Below are 15,418 nucleotides of genomic sequence, written 5' to 3'. Positions count from 1 at the left end.
AAAATCTAAAAAGTAGTTTATATGATTGGTGTTTCTAGACGTAAGTTATGGATTTGATCTTTTAAGTGTTTAAAAACCCTCAATCCCTCATAATCACTCAAATAATTATTCGTTAAAATTGCCGTTAAGATCATATGTTACCGTTTTACAAAGTTTCACTTTCACATCAATGATGGGTAGAAATGAGCCCTCATTTGTTTTTGTTTTTTTTTCACCTTTAGTCTGTACTGATTTCATAAGTTTTCACTGTCTATTATATATTAAAATAATATTTAGAGTTAAATGCTTGGTTGGTCCCTGTGGTTTTCAAAAATTGCAGAATTGGTCCCAGTGTTTTACTAATTACACGTGTGGTCCCAAAACTTGTCAAAAATGCACTCGGTTGGTCCCCAGCTCTAACATCAGTTGATTTTTCAGTTAAGTCCATGTTAAATGACCAAAATACCCTTGCTTATTAACTCTCTTTATAATTTGTGTTTAGTTTTACTTCCATCATCATCTTCATCATTAGGACCAAGTCATCTTCATCACCATCACCATGATCATCTTCATCACAAACCCACACCCCGTCCTAAACCAAAACCCTAGTCTATTTAAAGCCCCTTATAACCCCGGCCCCTCATTTCCTTGAACATAAAACCCTAAATTGCACCAAAAGCAGTCGTCAAACACCCCTCTTTTGCCCTCTGATTCTCGATCAAGTCCTCCGGCGATCGGAGCCGTTTTCCGGCGACTCCACCGGCCATTCATCCTCCTTCGACAACCGCTCACACACGCACATTCCCTCCTTCCTCTGTTACACACACTCCTTTTCATCTCTCAAATGCATCCGGCAACGAGGAAGCTCCGGTCGTCGTGGTTTGAATCTCGGTTTTCACTTGCAGGTTTGGGGAAGATGAAACCCTAAATTCCTTAAACATAAAACCCTAAATTGCACCAAATGCAGCCATCAAACACCCCTCTTTTGCCCTCTAATTCTCGATCAAGTCCTCCGGCGATCGGAGCCGTTTTCCGGCGACTCCACTGGCCATTTCATCCTCCTTCGACAACCACTCACATACACACATTCAATTGCAGGTTTGGGGAAGATGACGTGGTCAAAGGGATTATTTAATTATAACGACCATTTTGCCCATGGTTTAGGATGGGGTGTAGGTTTGTGATGAAGATGGTGATGAAGATGACTTGGTTTTACTGATGATGATGGAAGTAAAACTAAACAAAAATTATAAAGAGAGTTAATAAGCAAGGGTATTTTGGTCATTTAACATGGACTTAACTGAGAAATTTAACTGATGTTAGGGATGGGGACCAACCGAGTGCATTTTTGACAAGTTTTAGGACCATGCATGTAATTAGTAAACCATTGGGACCAAGTCTTCAATTTTTAAAAACCACAGGAACCAACCAAGCATTTAACTCTAATATTTATATTAAATATTTAAAAGAAATAAAAAGTGTTAAATGCTTGGTTGGTCCCTGTGGTTTTCAAAAATTTCAGACTTGGTCCTAGTGGTTTACTAATTACACGCTTGGTCCCAAAAGTTGTCAAAAATGCACTCGGTTGGTCCCCAGCCCTAACATCAGTTAAATATCTCAGTTAAGTCCATGGTAAATGACCAAAATACCCTTGCTTATTAACAAAACCCACTGCATCATCTTCATCACCATCATCATCTTCATCTCCATCATCATCTGCATCATCTTCATCATCTGCATCCATCCACTGCATCATCTTCATCACAAACCCACACCATCATCATCTTCATCAGCTAGAGTCAAAAGATGTCAACGAAGCATTTAACTCATAAATAAATAAAAACCACATGACAGTTCCAATCAAAAATTCAGCCTAAATCAACTGAATGACAGTTCTAAGACGCAATTCCGTGAATAAATAAAAGCAATTTCGTTGAATAGAATGAGGCTCAGATCTGTAAAAAACAATCGGTACAGATTGGATAAAACCTCCATGGCTGCAAAACTAACGGTGGCATCAAATATATATACCGCCGGAGAATTGCCCTGCCAAGACTTGGTATATCTCAACCACCGATTCACTCAGACAATTAGAAACTCATCATCATCGCCCCTTTTATTCCAGTTAAGTAGTTGACCACAACACCCATTTCTTCTTCAACCTCTGATCTCCACCCACAACAACCCAACCCCATAACCACCGCATCAGCATCATCATCGTTTGAGGGATGCAACAGGTGGGTATGTTGCAAAGGGTATAAAATGGTGTGGGGGTTGGGTGTTCGATTGGTAAGACAATCGACCGGCAACCGGCCAGAGGTGCACCGGTCACCAGCTCAAAGGAAACAAGGGGGGATGGCAGGTGGTTGTTGGGGGTTTGTCGGAGGTGGGTGTGGTGCTACCGGAGAACGGAGACGCCGGAAAACCGGCCGGTCACCGGTGTGAGATCAAGAGAGAACAGAGAGAAACGGGTATGATGTTGGTGATGAAGATGATGCAGAGGGTAATATAGTTTTAGGTTTTTAATTGTTAAAGGGTAATATAGTCATTTCACACATAGTTAACTGAGAAATTTAACTGATGTTAGGGCTGGGGACCAACCGAGTGCATTTTTGACAACTTTTGGGACCAAGCGTGTAATTAAAAAACCACTAGGACCAAGTCTGAAATTTTTGAAAACCACAGGGACCAACCAAGCATTTAACTCAAATAAAAAAGAGAAGGATGGATTTCATTGGTTGAGAGTCTTGAGGTTCATCAAAGTATCAAACCATCTCCTTTACCAACGTGAACTGCTTCACACCCCAATCTTTCACGGCAGGTAACATTGAGGTAATCTATTGGGAATAGCTTAATGGTGTTGGTGAATTAATTAAGGAGTAGAATAGGTGGAGGTCATGAATTCAATCCCTATGGCATGCAAATTTAGCCATTCAAAAAAAAAAAAAAATTGAGGTAGGGCCGGTGTTTAACGCTATTGGTCAAACATGCTAGATTAGACAATAGTATATAACTACAAGTCTACAATCAACACAATGACAATAGTTAAAGGACGAGGTTTGTAATTAACTCCAAAAATATCTAACTAAAATTTGTTTTGGCATGTGATCAATATTGGAGGGCGTACATCCTTAATCCTCACTCCCAAAACCCAACACGTTGCTTCGTATCTTAATTTAAACTAGTTTTAGCTCCCCACGTTGCGATGAGGGGCGTAAAACCGTACTACTAGTATTACAGGGAGATATAAAACCATGTTAACTAGCAACCAAACGACGATCAAAACCAAGAAAAACATAAAATAAAAACACGAGTTTCTAGTACCAAGTGACTCACATGACATAAAATGTAGTCAAAATAGAATTTATACCGATACGTATTAGAAAGTCGAGGGGGTAAAAAACGTAAGGGACCAAATGTGACCACCAAACACAGTGCTAGATACCAACCGAACTTCGACCAAATCTGGGAAAAACGTAAACCAAAAGAAACAAAAAAATAAACTCATTTAATTTTGTGGTAAAATTATAAAAAAATCAAGTTTTATTACAAACACACACACACAAAAGACAAAACCATAAAAAGACAAAAATCACTATTCCTCCCAGTGTTATGAATTAATATATATAGATAACGAGTATTTATAATTCGTTAATTTAAATGAGTATTTATAATTTGTGCATTGCCGTGACACCGTTAAAACGCACAAAAAAATAAATAGACGTAAAAGACTAAAAGCATTGTAATAAAACACCCATTGTGGCATGTTAACTTGCAAAATATTGACCGATTAAACCGAAAAAATAGATGTAAAATCAATATATATAAATGTTATGATTAATAGTAAATATGACATTTTGTTTTAGTTTTGATATATAGCGGTTAATATTATCAAAACAGTAATACATTTTGTTTTAGTTTTGATACATATAGGTTAATATTATTAAAACTTGTGAAAGCAAATCAGGCATTCATTAATATGTTTTATGATGATAGTACACAAAAAAAGAAGGCCAATGAGGTGGTGGTGGAATGGTAATGAAGAGACTTGATGTTTTAAGGGACCCAAGTTTTATTCCTATCATCCCCATGGACCCTATTATTTTTTTCGTACTATGAGACCTGCTACTGATATTTGTTTTATGATTTTCGATCGATTTAAAAGACGTGTCGACATCTTTTTGGATGTCACAACATTTTTTATTGGGTTTTTTTTTTAATTCTATACCTAGTGACGATACCGTAATAAACCGGATCGATACAGACCAAATTTCCACCACAACACACGGGAAAAAATTAATAGTTTATAATGATTTATAAATGCAATGAGTTAGGTAAGTAATTACGCTTTTCTTGTATGGGTTAGGTTCATCTGTGAACAACTCCCTTATAGTGAACTAATTATAGCCCTTGATTATCAACACACAAGTAGGGGTATGAATTTCTGACACAAACCTAACACGAAATTCGCCGGTTTAGTTTTAGTGTAAACGGGTTCGGGTCAGTTTCAGGTTGAACCCACGAACCCGTTTAGGTTAAAGGGTTGGGTTCGGGTCAACCCGGTCGGGTTGGCGGGTTGAACCATTTAATACATTTATATTATATTATATTATTTTTTACAATATATTTTATTTTATAAATTAAATGGAGTGTGTATTTTATGCCATAATTATAACTTAAAAAGAGAAACTAACATAAGATTTTATAATTTAAATATAATTGTGTTATATGCATTTGTGTTTTTTAAGTAATTTAATTTTAATATATTAATTTCAGAAAAAAATTGAAAAATTCGGATTGAACGGGTCATTTTCCAACCCACAAAACTTCGGGTCGTGTTCAGGTTCTTTTGTATTATACGATTTTCGGGTTCAGGTCGGGTTCGGGTTAATTTTTCGGGTTTGGGTTGAACCCGCCAACCCATGAACACAACCCGTTTAGCACCCTTATACACAAGTGTAAATCAATGGCCATGATTTCATGATGAAATAATTTTCCAATTTGTTCACTCAGTTCATAAATACACCAGTATTTACTTTAGAATCTCACTCTTTCTTGTATCACCACCGTTAGTACAAAATATATAAAAATATTATATGCTTGTTTCACAATAATATACTTAAAAGTTAAAATTGATTATACTTCCTTTGAAAACGCAAGAAACACTCTCATTAACGTACAACAGTATATATATTTTTTTTAAACTGCAAAGGTTACATGATCCCTGCTTCTAAATTACACAAGATATACATCATGTTAGGAATTGAACCTTGGTCTTTCCTCAAGAGAGATAAAGGGTATGTTTGGCATGGAGCTTTTAAGAGCTTTTAGGAGCTTCTAGCTTTAAGCTTTTAAGAAAAAGCTTCTACTCAATAAAAAATCTTGTTTGGTTGAAGGAGCTTTAAGCTTTTAGGTTAGGAGCTTGAAGCTTTTGGTTGAACGCTACTACTAGTAGCGTTTAGAAGGAGCTACAAGCTTTTAGCGAAAAAATTACTATTTTAACCTCTAAAAATAAGGAACTTTTTAATGCACCAACTTTCTAAATTTTTAGTTATGTCAATTTTTGTCATTTTATACATTTTATTAAAAGCTTCAGCTACTCTATCAAACACCAAATATACCTAAAAAGCTACAGCTACTAGCTACTAGCTTCCGGCCAACAGCTACCAGCTTCTAGCCTCCAGCTACCAGCTACTTTTACCAAACATACCCAAAGCCTCTATCACCCGACCAAGTGGTGATGGCTACAATCGACTTTTGACTCTTCATCTCAATTTGGCATTTAAAAGTAAGTGTATAAAATAACAAAGCAACCTCGTGGATAAAGAATTTAAGGATGTAGGTCCTCCATAAACATTTCTTTTTCAACTTAGTTACAAAACTCATCCTTCAACTTTTGACTGTATGCTAACTTTAGTCCTATACCAATAGTCGGTCATTAGGGTGAACGGGGCGCATTCGGGGAGGCCATCGGTGAACGATTTCCCCGATCGGGAACACCGCCGCCGTCCCCGCGGTATCCCGAATCGGGGCTGGAAATGGGTGGGGGTTTACCGCTTGGAAATGCACGATGTTCGAGATTTGACCGTTTACAAACGGTCGAAATTTTAAAAAAAAAAAAATCAATTTTTTTTTTAAAACAATATATATACTAACCAATCTTAATCCATTTTTTACCACATTCACAACAAACCATCACCAAAACTCTAAAACTTTTATATCTTTTAAACACAAAATGGATTCCAAGTTCCCGTTTCTTTCTCCCATACCCGACTTTCCCGACGATGACGATACCGGGTCAAGCGATAGTAGCTTAGTTTTCTTCCAAAATCTCATCCAACAAGCGGAGCTACTAGACACGGCATCGTCTAGTAAAAAAAAATATGTCCGTCGGGATCGTGTGGGGGGCCACGAGACACTCATGGCCGATTATTTCGATGAAAATCCAAAATTTAGTGAAGATACTTTTCGTCACAGGTTTCGTATGTCCAAGTCGTTGTTCCTAAAAATTGTTAGTGACGTGCAAGCGTATGACGAGTGGTTTCAAGAAGGCTTAGACGGGAGAATGAAGAAAAGCTTTACACCGTTGCAAAAGGTTACTTCGGCAATTAAACAACTTGCAACCGGTAACCCACCAGACGAGGGGGACGAGTATTTAAATATGTCTGAAAGGACCTCTCGTGAGTGCCTTGAATATTTCTGCGAGACGGTTTGTAAAAGGTATGGCGGTGAATTTATTTTTTTTTCTAGTTCGAATGTTTTTTTTTTAATTTAATGAAATGTCTTTTTTTTTAATTTAATGAAATGTCTTTTATTTAATTTAAGGTATGGCGGTGAATTCCTACGTAGACCAACGAGCCACGACATCGCGCTATTGTATCAGGCTCATGAGGATAGGCATCACCTACCTGGCATGTTAGGGAGTCTCGATTGTACACACTTTGTCTGGAGAATGTGCCCCACAGAATTGCGTGGACAATACATGAGAGGCGATCATCAATACCCGACGGTTATGTTAGAAGCGGTAGCGTCTCAAGATTTGTGGATTTGGCATGCTTTTTGTGGGCCAGCGGGTTCACAAAACGATATCAACGTGCTGCAACAATCTCCGTTATTTCTTGCTCAACGAAATGGAACGGCGCCAAATTGTCCATTTCAAGTGAACAACCATTTATACAAACGCGGGTATTATCTTACTGATGGGATCTACCCTACTTGGTCCGTGTTTGTGAAGTCTTTTCCATATCCACACGACCCGAACGAAAAAAAATTCAAGAGGCAACACGAGGCCGCAAGAAAAGATGTGGAACGGGCGTTTGGTGTGTTAAAGTCGAAGTGGGGAATACTAAATCGTCCAATGCGTTCGAAAACGGTGAAAAAAATAAGGTCCATCGTGTATACGTGCCTTATTTTACACAACATGATTATAAAAGACGACGGAAGGGCGATAGCACCGGTTCATATTCAAGATCCTCCAGTCGAACCCGTCTTCGATGATACAGCCTATACGGAGCTCATTGACGAAGACACGCATTGGAGGCTAAAACACGATCTCGTTGAGCATCTCGGAAGTTTAGATTTGCCTCACCTTGAAGTTGATTCGGACGAGGAGTAGTTTGTTTTTATATTTTTTTAGGTTGAATGTATCTTTTTTTCTAGTTCGAATGTTTTTTTTTAATTTAATGAAATGTCTTTTATTTAATTTTTATTTTTACTAATCTTTTTTTAATTTATAAAACATGCATTATTTTAGAGAATAAAAAAAAAAAAAAAAAAACAACTCACCTAATAGGTGAGTGCCGCCATCAAAACAAGGTATTAGGGGAGTGTATTAGGTGAGTTGACGTGGCACCATGTGATTGGCTATGTGTAAGATGGGGGACTCACCTATTAGGTGAGCACCCCTTACACCCTTAGAGTTAACCTTTTATCGCTTTTTCTGATAATGCAAATCAGTCGATGCACATGATTGGACGTCCAATTTTGATTACTTAAATTTCTTCTAAAATTTTAACAAAATCAAATTGACTTAATGCATCATAATTTTTGTATATACACGTTAAGAATTGAATGAAATCATGAAAACAAACAATAAGTTGGACGTGATGTTCCCAGCAACACTGCTTGTCCGAATTAGTATGAGTGGGGTTGCGAGACGAGTATGTCTGATGGTCTTATTATGTGTTAAGACTCGATTACTACGTCAAATTCTAATCCAAAACCCTTATTATTCCAGTTTCTTTCTATGATGCACATCATTTTCTACTGTGTAACCATGGATAGTTGTAAAAAAATAATTATGAAACTCGAACCATAGTCTAAACTAATAAATACTTTTAGAACTCATATAAAAATACAAAACCAAATAAAAACAAATCCCGAATAATATAAAAATCAATATCGAAATCTCGATTTAGTTCCTTCACTTTACAACAGATCCATACAGCCACGATGACAATGATGTTTCCTTACATCAACAACTTTAACTTATTTTAAGTGATTGTTTATAAGATATATAATAGCCAATTTAGTGGATATGTTTTTTTAACAATTATGAGTATTATCGTTGTTCAAATAGGGAAGATATTAATATTATAAATATCTAATCCAGAAGCTCCATCTATAGAGGAGCCAATTAGGCAATTATATGATTAAAATTTTGAATTTTAATTCAAGCAATATTAGTCAATGGTCTCTTTATGCAACTTTACTATGCACTGTGATGTTCTAGAACAGAGAAGACAAAATAAGGCCGCCAGTTGATATGCTTTTTCTTTCTCATTGCCTCAAGTTTGACCAATCTTTTAAAAAAATCAAACTTGTCAACTTTTCAAACAGATACTTCTGTACCTTCCTCTTACTATAAATATCATAACTCTGCGCAAAGAAAAAGTATCTGCAAAACACACATTTTACCTCACTTTCATCTACAAGTAAAGAGAGCAAAAAAAAAAAAAAAAAAAAAAAAAAAAAAAAAAAAAAAAAAAAAAAAAACATTTCGTTTTACAATCATTCGGTGAATACCCACCCAACAACAAATTTCGATTCTTTTAGACGAACTAAAGGTTTTTTTGGCCTAAAGAACAATACCCACAAAGATTTTCGCAAAATTCAAGATTAAAGTTGGATTCTTTTTGGCGAATTCAAGGGTTTGTTGGATTAAACAACAAGACCCACAAAGATTTTTTTTGATTATTATTTACTACCAATATTTGGTTTGGTGAGTTTTGATTGCAATAATAATGGATGGAAGTGACATATACAAAGCTGCTAATAGTATAAGATTAGGAAGTTTAAGAGCAGTTAGTAACACAAGTTTAAGATCTGGAAGTACTTCTGTATGGAGGAATTCTGGTATGGATGTTTTCTCAAAATCTTCACGTGAGGAAGATGATGAAGAGGCTCTGAAATGGGCTTCTCTTGAAAAGCTGCCGACTTTCGATCGGTTGAGAAAGGGTTTACTCTTTGGATCAACTGGACCATCTAATGAAGTTGATATAGATAATCTTGGAGTAGAAGATAGGAAGCATTTACTTGACAGACTTGTTAAAGTCGCTGATGAAGATAATGAGAAGTTCTTGTTGAAGCTCAGGCGCAGGCTCGATAGGTAATTCATTTTTATCTCGTTTTATTTATTATAATTTGTTTTTTAAAGTTTTGATCATTGGTTAATTAAGGGGTTTGATTTGAAATGTTTGTAGAGTTGGGATTGATCTGCCAACAATTGAAGTGAAATTTGAGCATGTGACTGTGGAGGCTGATGTTAATACAGGAAGCCGGGCCTTACCGAGTTTTATAAACTTTCATATTGATATTTTTGAGGTAACAAAAAGAAACCAACTTCAATAGACATGTATGCTTCCATATTCTTAAATGATTTCTAATATGTTTATTATGTCTTGTAGGGGCTATTGAGCTTATTTCACTTACTTCCGAATTCGAAAAAGCATATAACTATCCTTGATGATGTCAGCGGTGTCATTAAGCCTAGAAGGTAGTAACATTATGCCCCATGAATATGGCTAATTTCCAAATACTAGTGTTCTAATTCGCGTATAAAATGTTTGTAGAATGACATTACTTTTGGGTCCTCCAAGCTCTGGGAAGACAACCCTCTTGTTGGCTTTGGCTGGAACACTCGCAAAGGAACTTACGGTAAATTAGAGATACTAAAAATCTTATAAATTTATTTACCTTGAAACAAAAAAAATACAGAAATCAATACATTTCGCTACTTTATCATCTCCAGTTTATAGAATTTTAAATAGCTTGTGTCTGTAAATGTAGAGTACGGGTAAGGTAACATACAACGGGCATGAGTTACATGAGTTTGTACCAGAAAGAACTTCTGCTTATATCAGTCAAAACGATGTCCATATTGGAGAAATGACTGTTAGAGAAACACTGGCTTTTTCTGCTAGATGTCAAGGCGTTGGATCGCGTTATGGTTAGTTTGTGATTTCATACTTCTTATTAAAGTTCTAGAGTTTTATTTAACACTGTTATTTTATTGTCCATAAATTTGCAGATATGTTAGCAGAGTTATCTAGAAGAGAAAGAGATGCAAACATAAAGCCCGATCCCGATATTGATGTCTTCATGAAGGTAAGAAAGAAATCATTTACATGCATTTTGAGTCCTTCATAAATGGAATTCCAAATCATAGTCGTTGTTTTGCTGTTATTCAGGCTGCGGCTACCAAAGGTCAAGAAGCTAGTGTGGTCACAGATTATACTCTCAAGGTACGATTGATGAAAATTATCTGTGTCAAAAATAAAATTTATATAATTTCAGTAATAATCTAATATTTTGAACAGAATGATTTAGCAGGCTATGTATTTTAAGACATGTTTAGTAGTATGATTTTTGACCCGTTTGACACCTCTAGTATTAAAAACTCCAGTTAAAAAAAAAAAGGTTTTTCTTGCAGCTGTTAGGGTTGGACATCTGTGCAGACACCATGGTAGGAGATCAAATGATAAGGGGAATATCGGGTGGACAAAAGAAACGTGTGACAACCGGTGAAATGATAGTGGGACCGTCAAAGGTTCTTCTTATGGATGAGATATCAACAGGGTTGGATAGTTCTACAACTTATCAGATTGTGAATTCACTCAAACAGTTTCTTCACATCCTTGAGGGTACTGCTGTCATTTCACTCCTTCAGCCCGCACCAGAAACGTACGATTTGTTTGATGACATTATACTCTTGACTGATGGCAAGATTGTATATCAAGGCCCACGTGAAAATGTTCTCGAGTTTTTCGAATCAATGGGATTCAAATGCCCGGAAAGAAAAGGCGTTGCTGATTTCTTGCAAGAAGTAAGTATTGTTTTTACTTTTTATTTGTGCTGAATGACTGTAAATGACTATTTTAACCTTGTGATGTTGGAATGGTGTTACAGGTGACATCAAAGAAAGATCAAGAACAATACTGGATGAGAAGAGACGAGCCTTATAGATTCGTGACATCAAAGGAATTTGCAGAAGCGTTCCAATCATTTCACGTCGGAAGAAAAATAGCAAACGATATCGCGACCCCGTTTGACAAAAGTAAAAGCCACCCTGCTGCTCTCACAACCGAAAAATATGGCTTGAACAGTACAGAACTCTTGAAAGCTTGCACAGATAGAGAAATACTGCTAATGAAAAGAAACTCCTTTGTTTATATATTCAAATTGTTCCAAGTAAGTATTATATTATTGTAATCTTGCTCTAAATTTTTTATTTTTCCGTAATCTTTCTGACAAATTACTGCTCTTTTCGTTGGTTGTTTTCAGCTATCTGTCATGGCGTTCATTGCTATGACGGTGTTTTTCAGAACCGAGATGCATAAAAGGGATCTAGACGATGGAGGGTTGTATATGGGTGCTTTATTTTTTGGAGTGACTATGATTATGTTTAACGGCCTGTCTGAGATTTCAATGACCATCGCAAAACTTCCGGTTTTCTACAAGCAACGGAATTTCCTTTTTTACCCCTCGTGGGCGTATGCTCTTCCATCATGGATCATAAAGATTCCCGTTTCGTTTCTTGAAGCTGCTGTTTGGACATTTCTCAGTTACTATGTCATGGGATTTGATCCTAATGTCACACGGTACCACCTACATTTCAATACTAATTGAAAAGAAACATCTGTCTTTTTAATTTTTTATTTACTAATTCAATTTTTTTTTTTCAAAATCTTGCAGATTCTTAAAACATTACCTTATACTGTTGCTTGTTAACCAAATGGCTTCTGGATTGTTTCGGTTCATTGGAGCAATGGGTAGGAACATGATCATTGCAAACACGTTTGGTTCATTTGCACTTCTCTTAGTGTTCGCTTTGAGTGGTTTTATCCTTACACGAGGTATTATACTATAGTTCAGAAACATACAAACTTGAATACTTTGGTTTGTTTTTGTCAACCAACAAACGTACGGTTTTTCTCATTGCAGATGATGTCAAGGGTTGGTGGATATGGGGATATTGGTCATCTCCCATGATGTATGCATTGAATGGAATAGCCGTTAACGAATTTCTTGGCCATACTTGGAGAACAGTAAGTCGCATGAAGCTTTGTTATATTTACAGATGGCAAGTACTTTTATTTGGATAACATTTTAAAATGTTTTCTTGTGTCGTATGTAGCCTTTGAACGGTTCAACGGTTGGGAAGTTTTCTATCACAGGAAGAGGGTTCTTTGCTGAAGCTTATTGGTATTGGATCGCACTCGCCGCCTTACTTGGATTTATTCTCGTCTTCAATGTCTGTTTTGCTTTGTCTCTCGCCTTCCTCAATCGTGAGTTTTTTTTTATCTTTTTTTTTTTTAATATCGAGTCTTATCATAAATTTAGATGTCATTTTGTAACATTGGTTTTCTGCTTCTATAGCTTATGGAAAAGCTCAAGCCAATGTATCGGAAGAGGATGAAAGTGATGCAGCCGTTGAATTAACGTCTAGGAATAATGAGGGAAGTCAAAACAAGAAAGGAATGATCCTTCCATTTGAGCCACATTCAATCACCTTTGATGATGTCAAATACTCTGTCGATATGCCACAGGTAACGTTATTCATATATATAATTGATACGGGTCGCTTTCTAGTACGGTTCAAATTGGGTCAGGCCAGATTGACTTTTACTAATTGACTTATGAATAATATATAGGAAATGAAAGATCAAGGGGTGACTGAAGACCGATTGCTGCTACTTAAGGGCGTTAGTGGGGCTTTCAGGCCAGGTGTTCTCACAGCACTAATGGGTGTAAGTGGTGCTGGGAAAACTACTCTTATGGACGTGTTAGCCGGTCGAAAAACAGGCGGCTATATCGAGGGTGATGTCAGGATTTCCGGGTATCCGAAAAAGCAAGAAACATTTGCCCGGATTTCTGGTTATTGTGAGCAAAACGACATCCATTCGCCTCATGTAACCGTCTACGAGTCTTTGCTTTACTCAGCATGGCTCAGGTTAGCATCAGATGTTGATGAACACAAGAGAAAGGTTAGTTATATACCCGTGCTCAACAAGACCGTTTAAGAAAAGCTATTTTTTTGCGGTTTTTAAGACTGAATGAGTGAATGGTTTTGTTATACAGATGTTTGTTGATGAGGTTATGGACCTTGTGGAACTAAACCCGATAAAGGATGCGCTAGTGGGGCTACCTGGTGTTAACGGACTATCAACAGAACAAAGAAAAAGGTTAACCATAGCGGTTGAGCTCGTGGCAAACCCGTCCATAATCTTTATGGATGAGCCAACCTCTGGGCTAGATGCTAGGGCTGCTGCCATTGTAATGAGAACGGTTAGGAACACGGTGGACACTGGAAGAACAGTTGTTTGCACCATTCATCAACCAAGCATTGACATTTTTGAAGCTTTTGATGAGTTGTTCTTGATGAAAAGAGGTGGACAAGAGCTGTATGTGGGACCCGTAGGTCGGCATTCTTGCGAATTGATTGAGTACTTTGAGGCCATCGATGGTGTAAGTAAGATTAAAGACGGATACAACCCTGCAACATGGATGTTGGAAGTCAGCACTACAGCACAAGAACTCGCTCTTGGAGTTGACTTCACTGAAATCTACAGAAACTCTGAACTTTACAAGTGAGCGCACGATCCATCACTGCGAATTTGACAATCTTTTTCTTGAAAAGTTATCTTATTTTTGTATTTTTATCGATTTTGCAGGAGAAACAAAGCCATGATTGCTGAATTAAGCGTACCACGCCCCGGAACCAAAGATCTGTTCTACCCAACTCAATACTCGCAGTCTTTCCTCGTTCAGTGTGTAGCGTGTCTATGGAAACAACGATGGTCGTACTGGCGAAACCCGCCATACACTGCCGTACGTTTCGTGTTCACCACCTTCATTGCAGCTGTGTTCGGTACCATGTTTTGGGATCTCGGCGGCAAAAAGTAAGCACCGTTGTATAACCCTTCGACTATTCTAAAAGTAACAGATGATTAACCGAGTTTTGTTTTTCAGGAGTACCCAACAAGATCTGATGAACGCGATGGGTTCAATGTATGCAGCGTGCCTCTTCTTAGGAATCCAGAACGCGTCAGCGGTTCAACCCGTAGTAGATGTTGAACGAACTGTCTTCTACAGAGAAAGAGCCGCCGGAATGTATTCTGCTTTGCCGTATGCTTTTGCTCAGGTTTTGGTCGAAATCCCATACGTGTTGGCGCAAACAGTGGTGTACAGTGTCATCGTCTACTCCATGATCGGGTTCGAGTGGACCGCTGCTAAATTCTTTTGGTACTTGTTTTTCCAACTGTGCTGCTTCCTCTACATGACCTATTACGGTATGATGACCGTCGCCATCACCCCCAACGCCAATATCGCTGCCATCATCGCAGCCTCGTTCTACGGAATCTTCAATCTCTTCTCGGGATTCATCATTCCACGACCCGTAAGTTTCACTGACTTTTTTTTTATTTTTATTTTTTTTTACTAAATTATAAACTTTTTCTAGTTCTAAAATGTGTTTGATTATATCAACAGAGCATTCCTGTGTGGTGGAGATGGTACTACTGGGGTAACCCGTTGGCATGGACTATTTACGGGTTGGTTGCTTCGCAGTTCGGGGACTTTGAGGATGTACTTGCCAACGGTGAAAGCATCAAAGAGTACTTGGATCGATTTTTCGGTTTCAAGCATGATTTTCTGGGGGCTGTTGCGGGTGTCCACGTTGGCTTGGTTCTGCTCTTCGCCTTCATCTTTGCTTACTGCATTCGATCCTTCAATTTCCAGAAAAGATAGATATTGTTTTTTCACATTTCATACATTATTTTGTTTATCTACTTGTAATACTGTTAATTTTATTCAATATATATGTTATGCTTATCCAATAATTAATCTATTATCAAATTTGGAATTTTCCTGTTGTTTATTCAAACATAATCTGTATTAAATAATAGTGTGTGACATATGAACCATGATGTGTTATAAATAG

At 37.3% G+C, this 15,418-nt stretch overlaps 1 protein-coding gene across 1 annotated transcript; it reads left to right on the top strand.

Annotated features, from left to right (window-relative positions):
* The first annotated feature begins 8,919 nt into the window (after positions 1–8,919).
* On the top strand, positions 8,920–15,317 carry LOC110880093 (pleiotropic drug resistance protein 1). The gene is made up of 19 exons (XM_022128656.2): positions 8,920–9,586; positions 9,681–9,801; positions 9,885–9,973; positions 10,050–10,134; positions 10,267–10,426; positions 10,508–10,584; positions 10,668–10,721; positions 10,910–11,302; positions 11,386–11,667; positions 11,761–12,077; positions 12,172–12,332; positions 12,421–12,524; positions 12,614–12,764; positions 12,856–13,025; positions 13,131–13,463; positions 13,558–14,066; positions 14,151–14,378; positions 14,449–14,875; positions 14,968–15,317. The coding sequence occupies exons 1-19, from the start codon at positions 9,222–9,224 to the stop codon at positions 15,223–15,225; spliced, it is 4,284 nt and encodes a 1,427-aa protein (XP_021984348.1). The 5' UTR covers positions 8,920–9,221; the 3' UTR covers positions 15,226–15,317.
* Positions 15,318–15,418: the final 101 nt, after the last annotated feature.

This window comes from Helianthus annuus, chromosome 9, assembly GCF_002127325.2.
Source record: "Helianthus annuus cultivar XRQ/B chromosome 9, HanXRQr2.0-SUNRISE, whole genome shotgun sequence".
NCBI classification, from domain to species: Eukaryota; Viridiplantae; Streptophyta; class Magnoliopsida; order Asterales; family Asteraceae; genus Helianthus; species Helianthus annuus.
Note: the sequence above shows the minus strand (reverse complement) of the source record. Positions and strands in the feature narration are given on the sequence as shown.

Bases quoted from the DNA above. Each gene is read 5' to 3' on its own strand.
- LOC110880093 (XM_022128656.2), top strand. From the start codon at position 9,222: ATGGATGGAAGTGACATATACAAAGCTGCTAATAGTATAAGATTAGGA. The intron at 10,722-10,909 runs GTACGATTGATG...TTTTTCTTGCAG, and splicing joins TCACAGATTATACTCTCAAG to CTGTTAGGGTTGGACATCTG. The intron at 11,303-11,385 runs GTAAGTATTGTT...ATGGTGTTACAG, and splicing joins TTGCTGATTTCTTGCAAGAA to GTGACATCAAAGAAAGATCA.